This window comes from Falco cherrug, chromosome 4 (assembly GCF_023634085.1).
Source record: "Falco cherrug isolate bFalChe1 chromosome 4, bFalChe1.pri, whole genome shotgun sequence".
Classification (NCBI taxonomy): Eukaryota; Metazoa; Chordata; class Aves; order Falconiformes; family Falconidae; genus Falco; species Falco cherrug.
In genome coordinates, this window is record NC_073700.1 from 24657593 (window position 1) to 24683757 (window position 26165).

Consider the following 26165-nt stretch of genomic DNA (forward strand, 5'->3'; position numbering starts at 1 on the left):
AATTCCTAAATTACCTTCCCTGGCATGAATACAGTATTTTCACCATTCTTGGCTTATGGCTGATTTCTTTTGATAGCATACTTTAGAAATTCCTTTACGTGCTGATTCACTGAAAGATTTGTAAACAACACAGAGTTTAGATAATTTTATTCCAGCTGTGAGAGAGTAGGTAGGCAACACCAGAACCAACATTAAAGCTGTTCAGAATATGTTGTTTCAGGCTGGCGCAGCATATTGGCTAGGTGACTGTAGTGGTTGTCATCCAGCTCTTTGAAGTGGGAGGGGTCTAAAATGGTTTACTGTATGGGCACATTGGGACTTGGGATGACATTGGCAGGACAGTGTCTGCAGTTTACATGTATACCCTTTAAACCTGCCAGTTTGGGACCTAGGTCTGGCTCATGTTTAACAGACTAGTTGAGGGTGGTAAGTGCAATCCTGTTGCACTTGCTGCCCCTTCTGCCCTTACCCATGTGTCTCCACTCTTCTCCTTGGTATCTGCCTCTCAAAGTGAAATGGTAGTTTCATCTCCATGGTCTGGTTGGTCTTTTGCATCTTACCCAAAGTGCATGCTCCTAACCACAACAATGGCCTTTGGGGTAACATAATGATCTATAAATTCTTACAGATAGCGTGCTATATGGCTGCTGAGAGAACCATGTCTCTGTGATTAATGAATCTTCTTTAACTGCCCACTCCCCAGCCTTATTACAGCCAGTAAATCTGGATGCATATTTTTAATCCAGGTTCCCATTTTTTGACTAGTGCTATCTTAGTATATATAAGTAAATCTGCTTTTCCCTTTTCCATCAATTTTCCCCTTCTTTTTCACTGGCTATCTGATTCTTCAAACCAAGAAAAGTTTTGCTAGATATCACCATCCTCCTGGATCAGTGTCTCAGGTCTGGCTCAGATCATCACATCATCAACTAGGTATCATTGTCCTTGAATTATTGTGTTACTTCCTTTCTCTCTACAGTATACCCGAATGGCTTTGGTCAGTCCTCTCTAAGATGTTACTTTGTTCTACATGCTAATTCGATCTTAAACTCCATGTGTAAGCCTCTTAACAGCAATGCATACAGCAGTCCCTTAACAGAGTTTTCCTAGCTGTGCAGGATTTTGGCCTGTACATTACCCTGTGACTCGTCACTTTGGCCCTAAAAGCTGTTATTGGTGGTTTCCTGGCGTGGCCATCATGTTGTGGTAGCAACTGATGAGATTTTGTTGGCTCACCTGGGGCAGTGAGCAAGCACCCCAGTGGCAGGACAGGGGCAGATCTGAGACCTGAGCTGTAGTGAGGTTGGGAAGACCTGTGCCTTGCTTGGGCTAAGGCGGTCTGCACAAGGCAGGCTGCTTTTGAATGTGCATCAGGGCATTCTCCAGTGGGACACAGGTATATGTAGTGCATCATAACATAGACACTATCCCAAAGGTGCAAGGGCTGAGAAGGACACGAGCCCTAGCTATCTCTGGGTCCTTTAGAGTAGACTAGAAGATCATAAGGGAAGTAAGAAGAGCGAGCATGGGCTCAGAATCGGAGCTGTTCAGAGCTTTGCCCCCTTGCCTGGCACCTGGGGCAAAGCCTTCTCTCCTGTGTCTCCAGGTGGGCTGGATCAGAAGGTACTTTCCTCCACAGAAGGGAGAGAGGTGCTTTTCATTCCCACAATGCCTCTCATTGGCGGCCTTCAGTACCCAGAAAAACTGTTGACCGTGTTGGCAGCTGCTCTCATCCTGTCCCTTTTGAAAGAGACTGGTAAGAGCGGCTGAGGGTCATGTCAGTGGAGGGTCTGTTCCTGTATCCATGTACTTCAGAACTCTATGCAGGCGCTATTTATGCCTGCAGCTCTGCAGCTGTTCCTTAGTTGTCATAATTGCATGTTGGTTTGCCATGAGCACAGATGTGAAAGATCAGGCTTAGCTCTCATGGATCGTCATCTTTCACTGTAATCAGTAGATCCTGCTGGCCTAAGTTCTCCCACTTTGACAGGCCATAGACTAAGCTCTTTAAAAGATACTGACTTTCACATCATGATACTAAATGGAAGCTTAAATGTGTTTTACACCAAAATTTTTCAGGATAAATAATCCATGCTGCCTGCAGAACATATGGTCCTGAAGTGTTCCAGATGGGTTTGAGCTGCTGAGGTTGTAAATTACATTTTCACAGCTGGAATTGGGTCCCATTATGCGAATGTGTTCCTGACTCCCAAATTGTCAGCCTGTCTCTGTTACATGAAAGTGATGAAGGTATCTCCATTGCAGCTGCTGTGTCCATTTCCTCAAGGCAGCATCCCATGACAGGCCTAAGAAAACCCTTGTTTTGGTCCATGGGATGCAGGACACTATTAGCAGCCTCTACAGAGGCAGAGGTGACTTTTCTTGACAGGAGAGCTGATTCTACAGAACAGTATTGCTGGTGCAAAAACTGCTTTTACTTTAGTTCTCATGCTTGGAAGCAAGTCCAGTCCTAGTTGGAGTGTCCTCCAGCTAGAGGAGAATGAAGAAGGCAAGCCAAAAGAGTGAGGATTACATGGCAATGACCTGTTTACCAAGGGCTTTTCCTTGCCCTCCAGTGCATTAGAGGACACCTTGCCCTCTGTGACTGGGCCAGCCATGGTGGGTTGTTGGGGCCACGGAGAGGCACAAAATGCCTGTAGCCTGTATCTGCCCAGATGTTCCCACGGCGAAGGACCATGCTGGTTATTGTTGTCTGTGACCTTGCAGGACCATCCTGCTTGGTGTATGCCACTCTTCTGGAGTCTCTCAGGATTTTCATCCAGTGCCTAAGGAGGTAAGTGCAGCCATGCAGGTCAGACCAAAAGTCTGCCCAATCCAGCATTCTGTGTCCTGGAGCAGCAAATACAGATGCCCTAATAGTGTAAGTAGGTAATGATCACTCTCCAGGCTAATTTCCCATTCTCCAGACCTCTATGGCTCCAGGATTTCCTAGAGTCAGAGGAGTTTTCTTTCTATTTAGACTTCTATTCCAATTTGAGATTTGCTTAAACTACTGGCATCCACCCACCTGGTGGCAAGGAGCTCCATGATTTCATTATGCAAGCTGCACAGAACCACCTCCTTTCGGCTGCTTGGACTTTGCAAAGAGAACTGATAATAGTTAACTCTCAGGACACTAAATCTTTGATAAATCCTTGTGCTATGGTGCTTATGTCTGAGGCAGAGTCCTTTTTTTCCACCACTGCAGAACTGTACTCCATCACAGGAGTTGTATCTATTTGCACCCTCACAGATGATGTCTGGCTTCAGGCCTATTAATTTTACAGTCAATGCTTTAACAAGGTTAGGTCTTAGGGCAGTATAACAGAAATCCAACATTTTGCATGCAATGAGGGGAGAGAGGGAGATGCCTTTGTATTGCCCACTGCAATTGCAGTGCCTGGCTCCCATGGGAAGGGAGATGTTCTTAGGAAATGAAAATGGATTGTCCTCTCCTGATCTTAGAAGTCCGTGAGGATCTCTTCCTGTTTTCTCTTTCTCTCCCATTCTTCTCCTCCCACCCTGCAGGTTTATATAGTTGAGCAAAATCATGCAGCATCTCTTAGATAATGAAAATGAGCCTGCATGGGGAATAGCTAGACCTCCACACCAATAAAATGTTGGTTTAATGATGGCATTTTTCTGGCCCGTATTAATTTATCACACTCTCCAGAGAGCACTTTGTTAAAAAGACACCCTGTCAAATGCTTTGCCAGCTTTACTGAATGGTAAAGAGCAAAAAAGCTCCCAGATCTGGCAAAAAATGTCATCATTGTCCTCAGAATCTGTGTGACTTGCTGTCTTTATTGAGCATGTACATTATACATAGTATAGTTTTCTTTTATATTGCAGTTTCTCTCTGAGAATCTCTGCATCCCCAGAACTTTTGGAATTTAATAGAATAAATATTCTATATGAAAAATCATTAAAGATCATCCTTAGAAGCATCAAAAGGATTAATTTAGTCCATGGAAAAAGGCTCGCAAAATCATTTATTCTGTGACCTTTAGCTTCCTAAAAGGGCTCAGGAGCTAAGCAAGCTGAAGAAGAGAACTTTGCCCACTGTCATTCTCTCCATTTGCAAACTTGGACCTCACTGATGTAATTCTTCTCCCTGAAAGCATGTCCCCGATCCTGTCCCTGCCATGTCCACCTCTCATGCTCTGGCTGCAGGACCTTGATGATGTGTTTCTCAGTGCATGTTGGAACCAAGGTCCCACATGACTAGCCTGAGAGAAACGGGAATGAAACCTTTGTGGAAATAAGAGTGATGTAGCTCCACAGTGCTTAAGTATTTTCCTGTGCAGGTAACACAGCCCTGTAATGATGGTGCTAGACGCCCGGTACAGAAGCTAATCTTTGCCGGCATCCTTGCCACCCATACAGTGAAAGACTAGTACTGCTACCCATCTCAGTCTGCTGGTCTCCCTTTCAATGTGCACAAGCTCTAAGTGTGATGAACTACATAACTTTAGCTCAAAGCCATTTAAGGCACACTCCTTTGGGTGAAAAATATGTATTTTTTAAGATCTAGTTAAAAGTCCATTAAGATAGGCACTTACAGTGCAAATATATGCAGTGTTTCCCTGGATAACCTTCTTCTCCTTGAGCAAAATGGTTGTCAGACCCTGGCAGAGCCAACTTACTAGAAACCTGCTCTCCAGTTCTTGATGCAGTGCGAGGCATTCTCAGATAAGGGCAGGGCACATTTAATTAGTCACAGCTGACTCTGAAGCCTATACATGTCTCAGTTGGAGTCATAACTCAGCAGGCAAGTGTCACAAGCAGAGACATGAAATGGTGAGACAAACTGGCCACAGCACATCCTGACCTACAACAAACTGCAAGCCTCGCTGAGTGACTGCCTTTGCTTGTGGCCAGTGAATTCTTTATGATGAGTTCCTCTGTCATCATCTGCACCTGGTTCATGAGACCATGCAGTGCAAAGGTGACACTGCTCTGTCAGATTTCTCTTTTGTGTGTCTAGGGGCCTGTCTGAGGACTTGCGGAAAAAAACCAACAGCTGATTGCACTGCTGCTATCACTCAGGCCTGAGGTCTTAACCCAACTGTGAAAGGGAGGGAAAAGAAAGTGGTAGAGGAAGTCGTCACGCCAGGTCAGTATGCTTTCCCAAAACATCACCACTGAGCAGGAGCCAGGTTTGGAGACTGCCTTTGACCTTGGTGATATCTTAACCAATGCATTACTTAGTTCCTCTAGCTGTGAAATGGGGTTAATAATTTGTCTCAACTGCACTATAGTACTGCAAAATACTATACATTAAAAAATAGTTTTTTGCAATCAGGCAGGCCTCACAGCCCTGCTACTCATCATGCAGTGCTGATGGCAAATCAACATTTAAAAGGTCAGCACTTTAAATCCACAATTTCTAGCACTACAGCTTGTGCTGCACTGTGCCATTTCAACAAGCGTGTTTCTCATGGCAGGTATTTATTGGTGTGCCCTTCATTCTATTTAAAGATTCCTGGTTTACTCCGTAAGGAGCAAAAAGAAATAAAAAAGGGAGAGGTAGGGAAAAAAATAATAAAGGGATAAAAGTCACAGCCTATTTTAGACAATTGCTTATTACATTGCAATCCCTTGACCATCTGCATTCTCACTCCCCACAGGACGTATGGAGCAGCTGGATAATAATTGAGAATTATAGCTTGGAAGGCAACTTATAATCTGATGGATAGTTTATGGCACTGATTTTTTTCCTTGAAAATTCTTACAAAACATGACAGGGAAAATAATCAGATGAAGCCAAGAATAAAATCAGCACAACGAGCTGCCAGCAGGAGCCTCTCCTCAGCCCTATGCCCTCCTTCAGTTACTAAAACATAGAGGTGTTCCCTATAAACACTAGGACAGGCCTCATGCTGCAAAATGCTGAGTGTTTCCCAAGAAGTCCTGAGCATTCAAAGTCTTCCTTGGGCTACTGTGGATGTTCAGCACCTTTATGGAGGAGCTGAGTATCCCCAAGGATGGGGCTTTTGCAGGGGTGTGCGCATTAGCCATTTACTCTCTGCACAACATACATTTGCTCTTTAAAAATGCACTTATACCCACTCCCTGGCATTCACTTTTTTTGATGACCTTTAAATGCGCAAATTGAAAGGATACTGTCAGTGCAGAAATAACAACATGATGGGGTGTAATATGAGACAAATTCCGAACCTATAGATTGAAATGAACAAAACAAAAAAACCCCAAACTTGGTGCCTTTTCTCCAATTATGGTGTTTTCCTTCCTTTTCCTTCCTTTTAGACTTCATGTAATTTGGAACCAGAAACAAAATATATCAATTTAGTTTCCCATTTACAGTTAGTTTCACTGTCCTGTATCCCAGATGTCCTAAGACAATGTTGTTTTCCCTTGAATCACAACATTATTAGGGAATGATTACATGAAACAGGAATATTCTTCCTCAGCAGACTGAGTTGCTGACACTAAATTAGGTCATGTTGTCTAATATTTACAGTGGGTTTTTTAAAGATTCCCGAGGTGTCGTAGGCAAGGCTGGTTAATACATATTGGGGCAGGTGTGTGTGTGTGTGTTCAAAAATCAGTGTCCCTTTAAATAATGTGCTGAGCCTTAACCATTTCCTCCTCCATCCAAAGATAATGTTAAATAAAAATACCTCAGTTCAATGTATGTTTTATGCCAACATTAGTCTGATGCTGCAACTGAAACCAGCAAACTTGCTCACTCATCCCATGCTTGCACCATCCCTCACATCTATGCTGCCCTTTGTGTAGCTGTGTGGTGAAATGGAGTGGGAACTCATCTGAGTAGACAATTTAACTGGCAACCCCCTCCCCCTCACATTAAACCCCCCTTTAGTGTCAGCTGTATCCATGTCCAGGTCAGCCAAAAATATACTATGTGAAAAAACTACCTGGCTCAAAACAAAGCTGATGGACCAGCTACTATCAATAGCTGAGAGACATCTGTGGTTCAGATGCCAGGGGTGTGTTTGGGGAGCCATGTGTCATATTTTAGCCTCAGTTTCCCATTTGAGGCCAACTGACTCTGTAGTAATGCCAGCTACTATAAGCCTGGGCTGTCCCTGCACCTGAACCCAGATCTTGAAGTTGTGCTTTTTTAAAAAATTGTTTTGTCACTCAATAGTTAAGGTGGTTGAGGATTTTCTCTGCTCCTCCTTTCTCAAACAGCCACTACAAAGTTCCTTTCCAGGGCTGGTGATGGCTGACTTGTAGCCTTCCACACTGAAAAAAATTTTTTAAAATAAAGACATCTTATCTGGCTTCATCCAGCCTTCAACCATCAAAGTAAACTGTGCTCTTTCACTTCTTGACTGACTCCATTTAAAAGCAGCAGCCAAAAGTATGCCATGAAAAGGAAGAAAATTATAATTTTGCTGGAAGAGAAATGGAGAATGTCAGCTCTTCCAGACAGCCATGAGAAAGAAACTTCCATCAAAATGTTTTTGATGCCCTAGGAAACACTTACTCCTCCACGCCCAGAGAAATGGATAGTGCATGGGATCCTCCAAGGGGCACTCAGCTGGAGAGGGAAAACCTTAATGTCAACAACTGGTGATGATCCATTACTAGGGTGAGTCCAGGGGGTGGAAGAGATAGATTAAGCCCCATAGGAATATACATTAACTTGAAAAGGGCATGACTTATAATAAAGCCAGCTGCTGAAGGCTAGGGATGCAGACTGTGTGTGGAGGAGTTAATGGAAACGCTGGCATTTTACTACTGCTGGCAGTATATAGAGATATTTCTAACAAGTGTGTAAAGCTGAAATTCAGTCAGCAGGGCTCAGAATTTGTCTCTTGGAGGCTGCTGCATCTTCAGAAACTGGAGTCTGTCAAAGTGTACTAGTTGCACTCCTGTCACCCTGTACTGCAGTTACTAATGATTCAGAGCCAATGTCACTGGGCAGCTACTCTTTAAAACTGTTTTGAGTCTTGTATGCAGCTTCTATAAATAAGCAACCAAGCAAGCATCTATCTCTGCACTTCAAGAGGTGAGACCAAGTGTCACTGTAAAGAAAAAAAGGACAGATTTTTGCTGAGTAGAAACCATAAGCCAAAAAAAACCCCAAACCAAAACCCACGACCCACAATCCCCCCTTTTCTTGAAGGTCTTGAGTTATCTTGTTCCCACCAAAACCCCATATTTTCTTTGAAATTGAATGGCACTTGTTCTGCATGTCTAGAGTTATGTCACATCTCTGAGCAACAGCTATGCTCTCTGAAGAGGACACTTCCATAATTTAAAACAAAGCCAGGCCTTAGTTGCTTCATCCTCTAGGCAGGAACTGCAATCTGTTCCTCCTCCTAGATGAGGCTACATCCTGCCAGAAGTTCTCAGGAGCCTGTGATGAGGGAGCCAGAGTTCAGCAAGGAGAACACAACATGGATGCTATTCAAGCTATGCCAGTGACTCATCACGGTATCTTAAGTGAGCCCTTCTCGTAAAATGGATAAAATGGTGTTTATCTATTCCTGTGATGCCCTGTGAGATCTATGTTGATAAAGAATTAGAAGGAACTTACAGTTTATTATTGTAGGACAACTAAACAATGGCTAGGACTTCAGTGAGACAGGCTACTGGTAACAGTGCAAGGTTTTAAGGCTCTGTTTGAGCAGTGCTTATGGAGAAGAAAACAAGATGTGGAGGAGAATACATGAGAACAATACAGAGGATGGGAGAGGAGAGAGGATCAACACAAACTGGTGTTTGCTGGGCACAATAATTTCCTTTTTCAGATGTATGATCTTGAGTAGTTCTTTACACCCTTACTTGTCTCAAGACAGTTATACAATCAGCCTAATTTCTAAAAGTTTTCTAAAGGGTGAAGTTAGAAATGAAACTTCGTAAAACTAATGCAGGCTGATGGTTTTGGCTGATGAAGTGATAAACAAGAGTCCATTAAAGCGGTACTACTTTGCTGGTAGACAAGGAACACAATTGTAAATATTCTAAGAGTTGATTCAGATGTTTTCCTTCTTCTCTTCAGTCTTTTTCAACTTTCATTCCTTGCTAAAATCTTGTTATTTTCACATTTCCAGCAGACACACACTGTTACTAATGTAAAGCCGTTCTTGAAAGAGGCCACCAGGATCAATGATGGGCCCAGCCTGATTTCTGTAAGTGTTTGCTGATTACAGCTGCATTTCTTTTTCGTGTGTAGTGAAGCCTCTGCAAGCTAGATGCTTTTTGGACTGTATTACATCTTGACCCAGTAGGTGGAACATTATTAACTGGGCCCTGTGGCATTAGTGGATATGACACCATTTTCTTTGTATTTTTATCACATTGCTTTGTAGGACAGTTTGTGGAGGTTCAAGGCTTGCTGAAAGATATCTGATTTCACAGGCAGAAAGGCCTTAGGTTTTCTCTGTCATTCCTTGCTTTATTCTACTTATGATTGTCCTGATAAAACAAAATGAAATTTCTCTTGCAATGAGCCACAAAGGGAACTGTAGCTGTAGCAACAGAGATTTCTGCTATCAGGGGAGATCTGGACATCCAACTGGTGATGCTGTGCGATGAAGCTACTGCTTTTTCCATTTGAGAGTTAATGGCTTCAATTTCCAGCAATCCAGCCGTCCCTGTGGATACTTATTATATGCAATGTAATGAGATGCCTAGCTATAACAATTGTTGTCACCACAACTAAACCTATCCTTAGGTTAGTAGCTGCAAATGAAATTTTGAAGATACATTCTCAGGATCTGTGAGGGTTTTGCTGCCTTCCTGTAAAGCAAGGGTATACATTGGGCGTATTCCATATTGCCATCACAAGGTAAATTTTTAATTTCCCAGCAGCAGTATAAGCTACTGGTGGTTGTATTACTGTTTATTACAGAAGTTTTATTGACATTAAGAGTAGGTGTTTCTTGCTAACAGCAAAACGTAAGCAATTACACTCTGAACTGGCATGACTCGAACAGGATTGTACTGATAAACAAAACCCAGTTAATTTATCAGTTAATTTGCATATACATCAGAAACCTAGTTATATCACTGCTGTTTAAGTATGGGACACAAGCTACCAAATAGAATCATAGAGATGCATTCTAGGCAATTTTTTCTCACAGGAACAATGAATGATCTTTGCCCGCTTTATTTTTCTATGTTATTCAAGTGATGGCCATCTTGTTTAGATGCTGGAGGTTGGAAATGACAGAAAGACAGGAGGGGATCTTCGTTCTCAGTGTTGCCACCAACTTGCCTTCTGGCCTTGGGAAAATCAGTACAATTGATTGGGTGGAAAAATATAACCTCCAGAAAAACGGAAATATAAAACTGAAATATTGCTGCTAAATCTGATTCAATATGTTTGGGAATGCCATTATTGCACTTTCTGGGAGTTCTCATCCTCGTCACCATGTCAACAGTGCAGGCTCATGCTGCAGTACAGTTCTATCAAACTGCAGTCTGCTCTTAACTAAGAGACGGAGCTTCAGAGGGGCTGTGGAAGATTAAATCCCTGCTTGATACCTAGAGGTGATGGGAGACACCTGTTTTTGCGATATGTTGGTTTTCAACCAAATGTCTTCCAGATTTTCTTTTAATTAAAAGTTTCCCATAAAGAACCACATTTTCTGTCAAAACCTGATTTAGTAGAAAAATATTTACCAATCCTATTTAATAACACTGTTACATGTAATTTTCCCTGTAAAGAGGATGACTGCTCTGACAATTGCCGCAAAGAGCAAAGTAATCTGTACAGACAGGCTCCTCCTCCCTCCATTACTTGCTCTAGTTCAAAAGCATTTTAACTATTAGCAAAGTTCCAGCCTCTGTCACTATGCTCAATTATTCACAGCAATAGACAGAGACACTGACAGACTGCATAGGCATGAATGCAGCTTAGGGCTGGGGCTCCTGGCACTCTGGTAATGTATTGCAGCCAGATTTGTAGACTAGTAGAAACCCAGGGACTTTACTTACAACAAGTGTGCAATGCATAATCTATCACTACCTGAAACATAAACTGGATAACCCAGTTCCTTAGTCCCAATGGAACTGAAGGCAGGTTGTTCATTGCATGAGACACATAGGGAAATGCCATTTTCTTTCATTTCAACAGCAGAAATACTGTTGCAGTATTAGTAAAGTTAAACCAAAAAATGAGATCATGAGTGCTTATACAGAACTAGGATACATCTTGAACCTAAGGCTCATCTTTCATTTTCTATGTCAAATGCATCCTATTAGACAAGCGATCTGCTAACTTTCTGGCTGCCACCCCATGCTGCTCACAATGACAGGAACAGAAAAGAAAATGTCTGCTGGGCTTTCATATTCCTGACTCACTGCCTGTCCCTGAGAATGTGGTTGGGATTTTGTATTTCTGAAAAATCCCACACTAGCCTTGATCAGATAGGAGGACAGTAAGTGCTGCTCTGGCCTTGTTTACATCAAGATAGTCTTCCATATCTACATCATTATAATGACTCTGATCTTGTCCAATTGGGGCTGATTTGTGTCACCCATCTCTGCTTTGGCCATCCGACCAACAACTAAAATGTATCAATTTTGATACAGGTTTAAATAGGATCTCCAATCTCTCACCTTTCTTCACCACAAAACCTTGATTCAACACATCTTCATCACAAGGTGGATACAAATCTGTTCCCATCTCCCTCACACCCCTTGTTTGTTTACCAAATTTGCTGATTCTTTCACTATACAGCCTCTCCTTACCCGTCACTCCTCAATGAGAAAAGCTTTGTTTAGAGCTAGCCATGGCATCCCAAATCCATTGTGAAGACATTTAGAAGTTGATCCATCCTATGTGAACATTTTGGTTAAAAGTCTGTCCTGCAGGAGCTTAAAAGACTTAGTTTAACAGTATGGGCAGATACTGGTAATTCTTCAACGTTAAATTCATTAAGATACAAGAATTGGAACACTCAGACAAATTTCCCAGGCTATCTATTTTGTAATGCCTCCAACTACTGAGTGCTTTGGAAGAAAGTGAAAAACATCCTCTGGTATAACAATACTGGTGTAACTCATCCACCAGAAAAAGTATCCCCTTATCTCTGCTGTCCCTCCTCAGGAAAACATCCGCTGAAATCAAAACCAAAGGTTGCTTGAAGTAAGGAATGAGTAAACTATCTGGCCCAGAGCACTGTGCACATGGAAATGTCTGATGCTGAGAGAAAAGTGTACACATGAGCCAAGCACTGCAATTTCTTAAGCAGCTCCTGCCAGTGGTGCTGTTTCAAATACCATAGTTTGACAGAAACCTAAGTGTCCCTTCGGGCAAACTTGAGCTCCACAGTGAAAGTTTAACTTTCCTTACTATCAATCTAGTGCAAGGCCACAGGTTCCAGGCCACAGTGGTCTCCACATCCGGCCCAAAAGCAGCAAGCTTGATGTGTGGAAGAGGCAGCCCTTCTGCTATTGTGTGTGTGAACACTGAATGTCCTCACTCCAGCCTCACAGAGAATTATCAGCACAAAGAATACCAGAAAAATGAGTAACTGTTAAGTCACTGGTAGAGCAAGGTTCCTGTAAAAATGCAGAATGCTCATGCCATCACTAAAGGAGTAATATGTGCTGCAGGGTTAGGGCTTTTTGTTGTTACTAAGTGATTCCTATATACCGGCCCTGATTAACCCTTTAGGTGTCCTAAATGCACTTCATGGGACCAAAGAGTTTGCATTTGCTATCATGATGGGAAAGCATGTATGGAAACAGAGGATTCTCTTATATTGTCCTATTGCCTGGCAGCTACTGCTTTTCCAGAGAATTTTTTTTTTTTTGGTGAATTTGAAGGGATTTCTTCATCTTTCATTTTGTTCAAGGTTTTCCAAAGTGCAGGATTCTGTTATGGACTCAGCCTGACTTCCATGTCTTCAGAGCATGCAGATTTCTATTGTGAGCATAGAGTAAGCATGGGAAGTCCAACACTTCCAGGAAGTCCCAGCTGCCCTCATAAGACTTAGCCACCCACTGGTCAACTAATCATTGGATCACGCTGCCTTTCCCTTACTGCTGCTGGTTTTACCTTTAATGCCTTGAGTCTGACCTGTCATTTAATGTACTGCTTTATCTTGGTTTTCTTTTGATGACTCGGCTCACACCCCTTGTGATTCAGCCACTGAATAAAGGGAAGATTCTTGAAGACTCAAAGATTTAGGTTCAGATTTAAACTCTGTTTTAGCTGTTGGAAACCATGTTCTAGCTACCCAAACAGCAGTTATACACACTGCTGGCCCCCAGAAGAACGAGCTCTCATTTCCTCTAAGGATCTTGTCCTTAAAACACACATGCTTTGGATACAAGGTATTGAAGATTATCAAAGCTGTACAAGCAAATGCAGAAATGTTGGAAAGCGTAACCATTCACAGACTGAGCCTGTCTCTATACAAAGCAAAGCCTCTAGGAGGTGTTCCTCATGCTTTGCCCACGCCTAACCAGCACCTTGCAGTCACGTGAACTATGACAGACTGCAAATAAGGCTGTGTGTTAGTGGATTCAACAGCCTGCTCCAATGCATCCCAGTCTTGGGGAATGCTGGAATGCCCTCTCTGTAAGCTGCTCTGCAAATTGTCAACAAAATCCCAACCATATTTTTACCCTAATCTGAAATGTGGAGAAGCAGAGCGATGTTTGCCTGTCAGAGAGGCTTAGAGAAGGAAAAGCTTTCCATGGTAGATTGAGACCAGCAGCTACTATTTAATAGCTCAGCTCTTCTGAGTTTCAGTCTTGAGCTCCGATCAGCCTTGGAAAGTCTTCCTTGCAGATCCCTCAGATCAGCAACGGAAAGACCTCAGTGTGGTAAAGATCTTATGTTCGCCATTGACACCAAAGAAAGTAAAGGTTTCCAAGTAGTGCAGGCTTCAAGGGGATGGTTGCCCATGGTGTGGCTGAATCTATAAGGTGTGGTTGCAAACCTCAACCCAGAGTATGATCGAACCAGTGGGTTTTCCTGAGTGAATGGAAATGTCTTGGCTTCCCTTCAAATCCCCAGCACGTCCAGGAGGCTCCTAACCAGAACTCACTAGGTGAGGGTAGCTGACACCATTAAGTGCCCAAACAATCCTTACAGCTTGTCCTCCCTTTCTACGTTAAGTGTAGCACTTGATGTAAGGATCTCCCAAGAAGCTGAAATACCTGAGGAAAAAAAATTTCACCAGATCCAATTTCTGCATGTGTTTGATTTCCCGTTTTCCCACTTACACTGTTTACTAACTGAAGAAGCTGGGTATGACTTCATCAATACGGCCTCTTGCTTTATCCTGGCCATGTCCATCTCCACCCACCCCCAGCTCCTCTCGGTCCAGAACCTTCTGCAAAGAGACCTCGGCATGAGACCGGCTTCCCTCCCCCTCAGTTCCTGCTCTACCTGACTTTGAAACCGCCCACCAGGCAGTGACCCATCTTACTGCAGGCGTGCCGATGCGCTCCGGCAGGGCCCTTCGGCTGCAGCCGTTTCCGCTGGAGGCACAGCCCCTGCAGAGCAGCTTCCTCTGCAGCGCACATCTGCTGACAAACAGTCGGGAAGCAGACGGGGGGGGGGGGGAGCGGGGAAGGGAAAAAAGAACCACTTCGCTCTGCGGTAGAAAAAAAAATACAAATGCAAAGGTTTCGACTAAACGTCCTCCCTTTCCTGTTTTGCTCAGGGCTCTTGGATCTGCTCTCCCTCAGCATCTACGCGCTGCCCCGACGGCCCCACGTTCTCCGCCGCAGCACGTTAGCACCCGCGCTGCCAGCCGGGGACCGGGGGCGGCGGCCGTGGCGTCCCAGAAGAGAGCCCGCGCCTGCCGTGTCGTGGGCACAGAGGCCCCCGCCACCTCTTCTGCGCCCCCTTCTCCACCGCAGCACGTTTCGGGCCACCCGGCTCCCGCGCTGTGCCCATCCCTCGCAGCGTCTTGCGGACGGGTACGGCCGCTGTCCCTGGTCGCCAGCCGCTCCGGTGGTCGCGCACCGGGCGGCGGCCGGCCGGCCTTGCCGGCCCAGCCCCCCCATCCCGCCGCCACCGCTCGCTGCCGCCGGGGCGCTGGGGGGTCGCGGCCTGCGCCGCCGCTGCCGCCCGACCGCCGGGCGGGAGCAGGGAGCAGGGCCCGCCGCCGACCGGCAGGGTGCGCCTCGCCGGCGCTGGGGCCGCCGCGCCCCCCCGCCCCCGGCTGGCCGCGGGCCTCGGGCGCTCCCTGCCCGCCGCGGCCGTCGGCACCGCGGGCGCGGGAGGCGAGGGGCTGCTCGGGCGGCCGCTCCCCAGCCAGGGCCGCTGCGTGCGCTCCCCCTCGGCGCCGTGGGGCGGGCGCCAGGCAGAGGCAGGGGCGGGAGCGGGGCTCGGCGCGGTGCCCCCGGGCCGCCCCGGCGGGAGGCGAGCCTGCCCTGTGCGGGGGCCGGGCTGCGCGCCGGGGAGCTGCGAGCGCGGGCCGGAGCTGCGGGGCGCGGGGCCGCCGCGGAGGGCAGGGTGCAGGGCGGGGGGGTGGGGGGCTCCCGCGAGGGCGGGCGGGCGGCCTGGCCCGGGGGTCCGCGGGAGCGGCCCGCAGTCGTCGGCGTCTGCTGGAGGGGGGCGCCGTGTGGAGGCAGAGCCCTGGGCGGCTGCGAGGAGCTTCCTGCCATCTCGTTTTCGCTGCTGTAGTGAATCCTGAACCCAGCTAATAAAACTGAGCTCCCGTCTCTTGCATCAGGGAAGCTGCAGACCTTGGTAAATAACTGCAAACGGATTATATAAACTGCTCTGAATTAAGGAAATAGTCTCTGCTTATCATCACATGAATCCTTTAGGGATGGGTTGAAGACTCCCCACTAAAAGAAACACATCAGCTTGAAGTGTAAAAAAAAAAAAGGCTAAGGAAATTAGGGAGAGAAAAGGAGGAGAAGATCTGCTAAGTGAAGTGACTCCAGCCTTCCTAAGTAAACAGGGTATTAAAGAAAGGCTGCATAGATCCTGCCACCCACAGCACTCTGGAGCGGTAAAGAGAAGGAATCAGACTATTAAAAATAAACTCAGGAAGATAATGGGGCAATATCCAAAGCAATGGACTGAAAAACTACCAGCAATATTAGCAGCTTTAAGAAACAGCAACAACTCGTGCACCAATTTACATTCGTGTCATGTTCATTTGGACAGCCCATGCCCCATACATAAGACCCTAAGGGTCCTGAAGGTGATCAGTGGGAATGGGAAAAACATTACAAGAGACTAAAGAAGAAATTCAGGCTTAGGTGGAAGAAGCACTAAAAGAAGCAAGAAAAAAAGAAAAATGAGAATCAAATTTATATAGGTGTATGGTGATACTGAGGCCAAGTAATGTCTTTGAGCCTGGGTAAAAAGAAACACGTCTTAGAACCTAAATGGAGGGGCCCCTAATTTGTTACCAGTATAAGCGCAATAACACACCAATGGGATGAGGGTGATGGTACTTACAATTGGCTCCATGTTTCTCAGTTCTCCATCTACAGGGGTGCCAAAGTATGGGCTCAGCTGTGGATTGGCCAAGAAGGTGGACAGCTCCTGCATCAGCTTGAGAAGGTGGATTTTTAGACTGACTTCCTGTCCAGCTCACAGCAAGCCCAAAAGAAATCCCATCTCTAAAAATCAAAGGAGGGAGCTGTGGCTTGAGCTGGTCCCTTGCCTTGGCCCTAACATCAGGTGTCACAAACAGGAGCTAGCAGGGCTGTGAGATGTTGGAATTTCTTAGTTATATTCTATGCCAAATAGTAACATTTTTGGCAGCTGTATTGTATTATTCTATAAATGTTGTATTATAAAATTATAGACATCTAGTATTAGTAAGAGCAGGTGGATTAATAATGAACATAGACAGAAGGCCTCTGCCTTTGAATGAACATTTTATTGTTATGTGCCTGCCCCAACTCAAGCCCTGAGCAGGCAAAAGTGAATTTGCAGCTGTGTAAGTGCAGAAAGGCTGAATGCTGCTTAGTAGGAGGCTGCAGTTGCTGGCTTTGTCCTTTCACTCCAGCATCTGCCTCTGGAGGATGAACAGTCATGATCAACAGAACAGCTTCATCTCACCCAGACGCTGGGGAAGGGGCTAGGGAAGGAGGGTTGGGGAAGCCGAGAATTTCAGAACGTCATTCATTTTAACCCTTCAACGGTCTGTCTGCATGTGTATGACTGAGATACATCTGTACAGGTAGTCGTTCACACACAGGTCATTCATTCATAACTGTTGAGTTGAAGCAGTGCTTGGGACCTTATAAGAGAATGTCAGCTGGAATAGCTGACATTATAGTTGGCATTCAAAAAGTTTCCAGCTTCTGAGGGAAACAAAGAGCTTAGGAAACCTTTAACACAGGGCTTCTGATTTTGTCTTCAGTTTATACAGTTCTGAGGCTTATGTGTACAATTTCATGCCTGTTTAACGTGTGCCATTTATTATTAGCCTTTCCAGTATACAAGTGATCACAGAACTACATGTATTTGGAAATGTGCATTTCAAAAGCTGGTTAGGGGGCAGGGAATCGATCAAGAAATCCTGTAAGACAGATCTCAAATCTGGTTAATTTAATTTTGATTTTCTTGCTTTCTTTGCTTCCTCATACAGTGTCTCTCAACTGCCAAATAAACAACATGAAGCACAAGATCCACACAAAAGAATTGTTAGCCAGTAAAGCTAAGAATACACTAGATATGTGGTACGTCATAGGCGTTTGTTTGAAGTTCTACAAATAGCTACTTGGACATTGCAAGCCTGGTATTTACTAGATATCTGATTTCTTTGTGTGGTATGGAAGACACTGTACAGCTGCAGGTCTCTATAATCTCTGATTAGCGAGAATAGTGTACTTCAGCTCACAACTGGAAGATGGCTCTTCATATCCAGTTTCAGAATTATGTCCTGCTTTGCCATGCTGTTTTGACATTACTTCATAGTATGAATGCCAGCAGTGTAACTGCAGTGGTTGAACACCAGAAATCTATAGGTCAGGGCAGTTGTGCTTTCTTGAATATGCATGTCATTCTTGCAACTTAAATAGGCAGTAAATCTAGAATGTCTGGATAGCTGAATTCCAAATGGCCTGTAACCTCACACTTGTCTTCAATGTATACTTTTCTTTCAAGATAGGGATGCTGCCTGGATGTGTAGAGATGGGATCAGGAAAGTCAAGGCACAGCTGGAGCTGAATTTGGCAAAGGATTCAAAGAATAAGAAGGGCTTCTACAAGTGTGTTGGGCAGAAAAGGAAGATGAAGGAAAATGCACACACCACACCCACCCCACCCCAATAATTAAGACAGGAGAACTAGTGGCAGCCATCATGGAGAAGGCTGAGGTAATATTTTTGCCTCAGTTTTTAATGGCAATCTCTCTTCCCACATCTCTCAAGCCTCTGAACCTCCACACAGGGACTGGGGGAATGAAGTCCCTCCCATCGCAAGTGAAGATCAGGTTTGGGACCACCTGAGGAACCTGAACATACTCAAGTCCATGGGACCTAATGAGATGCTTTCCAGGATCCTGAGAGAATTGGCTGATGTAGTTGCCAAGCCACTCCCCATCATATTTGAAAAGTCATGGGAGTCAGCCAAAGACCCTAATGACTGGAAAAAGGGAAACATCACACCCATTTATAAAAAGCATGAAAAGGAGGACCCTGTGATCTACTGACCAGCCATCCTCACCTTTGTGCCTGGTAAGATCATGGAACAGATCCTCCTGGAAGACGTGGCAAAACCTATGGAAGACAGGTGATTAGAGGCAGCCAACATGGCTTCACCAAGGGCAAATCATGCCTGACTAATCTAGTGGCCTTCTATGATGGAGTGACTGCATCAGTGAACAACAGAAGAGCTGTGGATGCCATCTACCTGGACTTCTGTAAGGCCTTTGATACGGTCCCCCACAACATTCTTGCTGCTAAATGGGAGAGAGATGGGTTTGATGGATGGACTGTTAGCTGCATAAGAAATTGGCTGATTGCTTGCATCCAAAGACTTACAGTCAATGTCTCGATGTCCAAGCGGAAGCCAGGAATGAGTGGTGTCCCTCAAGGGTATGTGCTGGGACCAGTACTATTTAATGTCTTCTTCAGTGACACAGGTAGTGGGATCGAGTGCACCTTCAGCAAGTTTGCAGACGACACCAAGCTGCGTGGTGCAGTCGATTCTCTAGAGGGGAGGGATGCCACCCATCAGGACCTTCACAGGCTTGTGGAATGGGCCCATGTGAACCTCATGAAGTTCAACAGGCCAAGTGCAAGGTCCTGCACCTGGGTCAGGGCAATCACCAGTATCAATACAGGCTGGAGGATGAATGGATTGAGAGCAGCCCTGTGGGATACTAGCAGATGAAAAACCTGATGTGAGCCAGCAATGTGCTCTTGCAGCCCAGAAAGCCAACCATATCCTGGGCTGAATCAAAAGAAGCGTGGCCAGCAGGTTGAGGGAGGTGATTCTCCCCTTCTACTCCACTCCCACGAGAGCCCATCTGGAGTACTGCATCCAGCTCTGGGGTCCCCAATACAAGAGAGACATGGACCTGCTGGAGCAGGTCCAGAGGAGGGCCACAAATATGATCAGAGGGCTGGAGCACCTCTCCTGTGAGGACAGGCTGAGAAACTTGGGGTTGTTCAGCTGGGAGAAGAGAAGGCTTCAGGAAGACTTTATGGCAGCCTTTCAATTTCTATATTGAAAGGGGGCTTATAAGAAAAGACAGGGAGAGACTTTACCAGGGTCTATAGTGACAGGACAAAAGGCAACAGCTCTGAACTATAGGGAGGGTATAATTAGGTTGGATGCAAACAAAGAAATTTTTTACAATGGGAGTGGTGAGACACTGGAACAGGCTGCCCAGAGAAGCTGTGGGTGCCCCATCACTGGAAGTGTCCAAGGTCAGGTTGGACAGGCTTTGAGCAACCTCATCCAGTGAAAGGTGTTCCTGACATAAGAGGGTGGTTGGTCTAGATGATCTTTGGCCTCTTCCAACCCAAACTATTCTTTGATTCTATGATTCATTCTTACTCCAGACTTATGCCCCCAAATCAGGTTTACTGTGATGCACTGTATTTCATAGGCAGTGATATATTGAGTAAAAACATGAGAATTCATGTTCTGGAAACGGGCTTCACAGTCAACGAGTACATGATCCATTCCCTGGGCTGGCAAGTTCAAGCCTTGTGCAAAGTATGATTTCTGGATATATTTGCTATTTGCTATATATGGCTATTTGCAATCTTCTTCTTAAGTAGTTTCCTAAATGTATTGGCAATGCTTCTGGTAAATGCTGTAGTTTCCTAGATGTTTCACTGTTTCTTTGCTGGTATTAGATGTCATTATAGCAGGGAGAGGCAGCCTGCTTACATACAGGCAGTAGTGTGACACAAAGAAGATATGCTTTTGGGCAATCCAGACTAATTTAGACAGATTTATATAGGCGTTTTGTTTTGGTGTGGGTTGTTTTGTTGTGTTTGGTGTGTGTATGCGGTTGTCTAAAGATTGTGTCTTGAGTGCTGTGCACGTCACATGTCTCTTTTCCTATTCTTTGAACAAGATTATCTGTGTCTTTCTTTTGTGTCTTTTCTTGGAGAGGAGAACAGGACAGGACTGGCTTTTTTTTGTTCGTTTTGTTTTAAAACTGAAAAAGCTTATAGACCCAAAGGTAATTAGATGCCCTATTTCCTTTGGTGCTAAGATGAAGTAATACCTAAACACCTTTGTGACTGTATGAAAAGGTCTGTGGTTTCTGTGCAAATCCAGTTTGTCCTAATCTTGCAATGCGTTTAGGTTTTTTATTTCTGTTTTTCTTTAGTTTTTAATGTCTACCTTTTAAATCCCATCTGTAGTATGCTTGCAGGAGTTTCTGGGGAGGGCCTAGCTAGTATAATGTGAAAAAGACATCTCTGACTATGTCCAGTGGAAGTACCAAGGACCAAAGGTTTGAAGTCAATAACTGCTTGTCTAGATTCGTTACCTAATGGCACCTTTTCATAGCTTTTTGTGTGTGGGCATACCTGAGATCGAGTGCAAAAATTGTATGTTCTGATGCTTTAAAACAGGTCCTACATGGCACCAGGTTAGTGTGTATAATAAAGGTTAAATCCAGTAATACCTCATTTTGATGTCTGTCTTTTGTGTGAAAACATTTAAAGCAAATTACAACAGGATACTAAGAAACCTGCCATGAATGGGATAGAGTAGTTCGTTCCCTTAGAGAAAGTGTTTTACCACTTAACATTAGAAAATAGTGAAGCACAGTTTTGTCTTTAAATCCTGGGGGAGCAGGAGGTTCGGCCTTGAAGGCAAAATGTTTCTTGCGGCTCATTTTGAAGAAGCTGGCAACATATCAAAAGTAAAGGCAATTCTGTGGAACCACAAAAAGTTTTTAAAGTCAGTATTTGCCCTGTGCAAAAGGCTGGGTGCTTTCAATAATAGTAACTGTAGTAATCACGCACAGTAAATGGATGGATGGATGGATGGATGGATGATCAGGCTATTGCTTTTTAACAGCCTTCAGGCAGTGATCAGACGGAGAAGGGTCTTGGTGTGTCCCAACTGAACATCCTTTTCCAGCTCGGTGCTGGCACATCGGCAGCCGGCGGCAGCGCGCGGTTTTGCTGCCACCCGGCGGTCAACAGTCGGTACTGCAACGCCGGCGCCGCGCATGCGTGGTGGCGCATCCCCACTCGGCGCTGCCGGCCGTCGTTAACGGCACCGCGATCCCTCGCGTCCTGCGGGGCGGTGCTGCGGCGCCCGCTGCTGCCTCCCGGTACGGCGCCGCCGCTGCCGCCCCCCGAGCGCGGTGCCGACAGGCGCTCGGCGCGCAGAACTGCATCCCGGCGCTCGCGGCCAGCGGGGGCCCCCGCGCCGCGGCGTGCGTGCCCGGCGCACGCGCGCTGCAGGAGCAGCATGGCGGCGCGCCGGGTGCGGGCCGTGGCGCGCCAGGGGCGCGGAGGAGGCGAGCTCCTGCCCGCCGGCCGCCTGGGGGAGGGCGGCAGGGGAAGCTTCAGCCGCCCGCTGCGTTAGGCTCCCGATCCGCTGGCGGCGAGCCATGGCCGGGGGCTGAGGGGACGGAGGAGAGGAAGCAGGAAGCCGCCCCCCGGGCGCGGGTGCCGGCGCCGGGCGCCTCCCCAGCTCGCCAGACCCGCCGAGCCTGCCGCTGCCCCCGCCGCAGCATCGCCCCCGCAGCCGGGCCCCAGCCCCAGGTGCCCCCGGCGCTGCCGTGGCGGCGGCCAGCCGGCCCCCCGCTGCCGCTTGCGAAGGTCCTGCGGCAGGAGCGGCTCCGGGCAGGGCCGAGCGGCGACGGTCACGGTCACTTGTGCTTCTGTCCCTCTGCCGGGGGCCGCGCTGAGGCCGCCGCGGGCTGCGCCGCCTGGGGCTGGCGGGGGTTGTCCCTGCTCGGCCTCGCCCCCCGCGGCGCGGGTGCGGGAGGGGACCGGGGGGCACGGCCCGGCTGTGGGCAGGAGCTGGGCCGGCCGGGGAAAGGCGGAGAAGGAATCCGAGGGCAGGCGGGCAGCGGCTGCCTCCTGCTGCGGGCACAGAGAGCCTGGCCCTGCGGGGGGGGGGGGGGGGACCAGCCCCGCAGCCCGCAGCAGCCGGGTGCCAGCGTGCACAGCGGGGTCCGTGTGTCACCCACAGCCTGGGGCGGCCCCCGGTGCGCGAGGGAGCGACGCGCCGTGTCCGGGAGGCCGCGTCTTGCGAGGAAGAGCTGTGAGACACCCGGGGGTGGCCGGGGGTGGGGGAGCCGAGCGGCCGGCGCTCTGCGGGAGGGAGGGAGGAGAGAGGGGGAAAGGCGCGTCTGAACTGTCACATTTTCACAGCGGTACTAAAAGCGAGAGCTGTGGTGAGTCCTGGGTCCGTGGGACCCTGTCTCCCCTCTTGTGCGTCCCAGCCCCCCCCCCGCCCTTCCTCTGGCCCCACCTTTTTCCTGTGCTGCTGTGATATTGTGTGTGTGTATGTGATGGGGTGACCTGGGCTGGACCGAAGCTGCTCTTACTGCTCCCCCTTCTCTACTGGACAGGGCAGAGAAAATGTAACAAAAAGCTTGCAAGTCGGCGTAAGGATGGGGAGATCATTCTGCCATTACCTTCATAGGCAAAACAGGCTGAACTTGGGGAAATGAGTGCAATTTATCAGAAGTCAAATCAGAGCAGGAAAATGAGCAGCAAATCTTCAAAACACCTTCCCTCCAGCTCTCACTTCTACCGGGCTTAATTTACTCCCAATTTCCCACTCTCCTCTGCGCAGGGGGACCGGGAACGGCAGCTGCGGTCAGTTGATCACACATTGTTTCTTCCTCTTTTTCCTCCACCTCCTCCCCAAACCTTGCCATACAACCCCATGTTTTGATTCCCTGTAGCTCTCCATCCTGTTCTTCTGTCCTGCTCCCTCTTCCCTTCTGCCTTTATCTCTCATTCTGCAGCTCCCTTTTCTTTTACTCTCTCCTCCATTGTCCTACTCCCTCTCCTTCTCCCCTTCTTTTCATTCTCCGTCTCTGTCCTGCAGCTCAGGGCTGGTTTTCCCTTTACGTCTCTGTCCTTATGTGTATCCATCTCTTTTAAGGTTTTCTCGCTGCCCCCGCCCGCCTGTCTCCCCCTAGTTTCTCTGGTCTATTCCCTGTCATTCTTTTCCTCTCTGCACCTGTATGTGCTGCTCAGGGTCCAGGGAGATGTCTGGAGGCAGGGGGCACCTCAGGAAGGTCTGTGTCCAGACAGGCACTTACTACTGTAGAATTCCTGACTTCCCCCAGGCACGGGAATCTCCCAAGGCAACACCACAACTGACCTTTTCTTGGTGGTTTTTAAAGGTGACACTGTGAAAGGATGGGGTAAGAAAACCTAGTGCCCTGAGCACATCATGTCCAGGGAAACATGTTGCCTATACACCTTCATTTAGGAGGAGGACAGGTGAGTACGTTAGGTGTTGTTTCAGTGCAGCTGTGCTTTTATTAAGAGGATTAATTTTCTCTTTGTTGTTGAGAGTTAGGGGTTGCTTTTTTCTGAGAATTCTGCCTGTCTGTTCAACAATCATTGATCTGGTGCGTGCTTTTCCCTTGAAGAAAAAGGACCACGTCTCGATCTGATTTATTCACTGTAGCTCTCTCCGTTGTAGAATAAATTTCTCACCATAAGGCTCTGGTGCTTCCCAACGGCGGCTTGGTTGTCTACATAATGTATCTGTAGTCCCGTCTCAAGGAACATGTTAATGGTGTTAGGAATTATAAATAAGGTAGCTTCCTGCAGTATGAAGACAGTGTGTGGGCTTTGAAACCTTTGGGTAGGACAGGAGGAGGTTGCCACCCTGGGTCAGTCATGAGTGTTGGCATGTATTGTCTGACCTAGGGTTGATGTCTGTCACCACTTTAGCTCTGGAATTACTCTGAGACCCAGGGAACTCCAGTTCCCTTAAGCTGCAACCTTGGAGCTTTTCCAAGCAGTGGGATGAAATTCCTGCCACAAGCTCTAAGGCACCTTAAGGAGAAGGGGGCACAGTTTGAGTTTTCCTCCATGTAGGCGTCAGGGAGGTACAGTTCTGAGCTTAGTACTGGCCGCTACTAGGAGACGCTTTCAAGTGATCTGAGTGCAGCTCTGGCCACCCAAAGCTGGACAGGGTTGGCAAATGCTGATGTAGAGTTTTGGTGGTAAACTTGACCAGCCTGTCTTAACGAGCAGGCATGTTCTTTGTTCACAAGCACTGTTTAGTCCCACGTAGGCTTCCTGAAAGTTTGAAGGGCCGTGGTCACATCATCCCTTGGTCACACACAAGGAACGGTTGCCTGTGCATATTTGCTTTTTAAGGAGTGTGCTGTGGTTGTATTTTCTCTCTTTGGCCTTGCATTTGGGAAATAATGTAACAGTTACAGCTCAGCTGAAGGAGCGCAATACCTGATGTGGCAGAGAAGGAGACGTGCTCTACTAATTTTTTGATGTGCATCAGTTTGACCCCAAAATGACATTGTGTCAAAGCTTGTGGCCAGGTTCCGCTGTAGATGTTGACTTGGGGTATGAATGGCTCCAGGTGTGCTTTAGGAGAGCTCTGTTGGTGTAGGTGTGCTGAGCAATTGTTCTGCTGTGTGTGCAGCTGTTCTGGTTTAGCTTCCAGGTGTGAGCACGCAAAAGAAAACTCACAAGTGTGGTCAGCCTTGCTGTAAAATCAGAACAGTTTCTGGTGGCCTGGATATCTGAGAGCCTCCTGAACATTTCAGGCAGGCCAAGCATTGTGCCCCAGTGTGTCTGAGAGTCCACAGCTCTGCAGTTCCCTAGAGGGGCAGTACAGGTAAGGTTGTAAGATCCCAGAGCTCTTTGCAAGTTACACTAATGGAGCTTCTTTGGGTATATATTTGGATACATGTGCCAGCTGAAAAGGTATTGTTTGCTTTCCTGATCAGTAAGCACAGATCACTTGGGTGGTCATGTAAACTTGTCATTTACTGAGGAAGTTTCCACCCATTGGATGGAAAGGGAAACAGTTCAGAGGCACTGTTTAGGGTTTGGGGTTTTTTTTGTTTGTTCTAAGACCTGGAGTTTTAGCATTTTGTTCCATATTGTCTGTTAAATGTATTTTGAATTAATAAATGTAAAGTGCTGAAGCAACTAAGTGGCAGAACCAGGCCTCGTCCCTAGTGTAGCCCTAATCAAAGGCTGGTTTAAAACCCAGTCCAGTTAGTCAGTGGGAGAACAGAGAAACAACAGATGATCAATTTGTGCACACAGGTGCTCTCAGAAACACAGCTGTTCTTGGAAAAAAAATTGTCTACAAGAATAGGAATTGCTTGTTCAAAGACTAAGCACGCTTGAAGGAGCGTGTGAGTTAAAGCAGGCAGAAAGAAGATCAAGATCCAAGGAGGAGCCTGGAACCGAGGAGATGAATAACCTGGGACAGAGTCAGGTGATGGATTTGCAGAACTGACAGGGCCAAAAGAAACTCCTAAAAACTTCAGACATTTGACTAATAATCTGATAAGCGTATATAAGCTGTGCTGTGTCCCCTGGTTCTCTGCCACTCAGTGGGATGGTGGCCTAGCTCTGAGTTGTGACTAAAGCAAGCCCAGTGGTACCCACATCTGTGTGAATTTCTCCTTTAACACCACCAATCGCTGGGGCTTATCCGCAGGACCCCACCATCCAGCCCCCGCCCCTGCACCTTGTGCCATGGGTTCCCCATGCTGCTGTCTCTCCCTAAGTAATGGGGTGGGGGCACAGACAAAAAGAAGCACCCGACTGTTAAAGCTGTCAGATGCAAAGGATTTAACC

General features: G+C 46.9%; 2 protein-coding genes and 1 non-coding gene across 3 annotated transcripts; all 3 read left to right on the forward strand.

The window, feature by feature from the left end:
- Nucleotides 1-1668: 1668 nt before the first annotated feature.
- Nucleotides 1669-21029, forward strand: LOC129735792 (collagen alpha-1(I) chain-like). Its single transcript, XM_055706573.1, has 5 exons — nt 1669-1756; nt 2444-2522; nt 2728-2794; nt 14700-15658; nt 18045-21029. The coding sequence occupies exons 1-4, from the start codon at nt 1669-1671 to the stop codon at nt 15600-15602; spliced, it is 1137 nt and encodes a 378-aa protein (XP_055562548.1). The 3' UTR covers nt 15603-15658; nt 18045-21029.
- On the forward strand, nt 18931-24304 carry LOC129735793 (translation initiation factor IF-2-like). Its single transcript, XM_055706574.1, has 3 exons — nt 18931-19018; nt 21487-22623; nt 23720-24304. Exons 1-3 carry the CDS (start codon nt 18931-18933, stop codon nt 23752-23754), a joined length of 1260 nt encoding a protein of 419 aa, XP_055562549.1. The 3' UTR covers nt 23755-24304.
- Nucleotides 24217-24301, forward strand: LOC114017079 (small nucleolar RNA SNORD45). The gene has a single exon (XR_003561927.1). It is a non-coding gene; the product is annotated as a small nucleolar RNA SNORD45 (small nucleolar RNA).
- Nucleotides 24305-26165: the final 1861 nt, after the last annotated feature.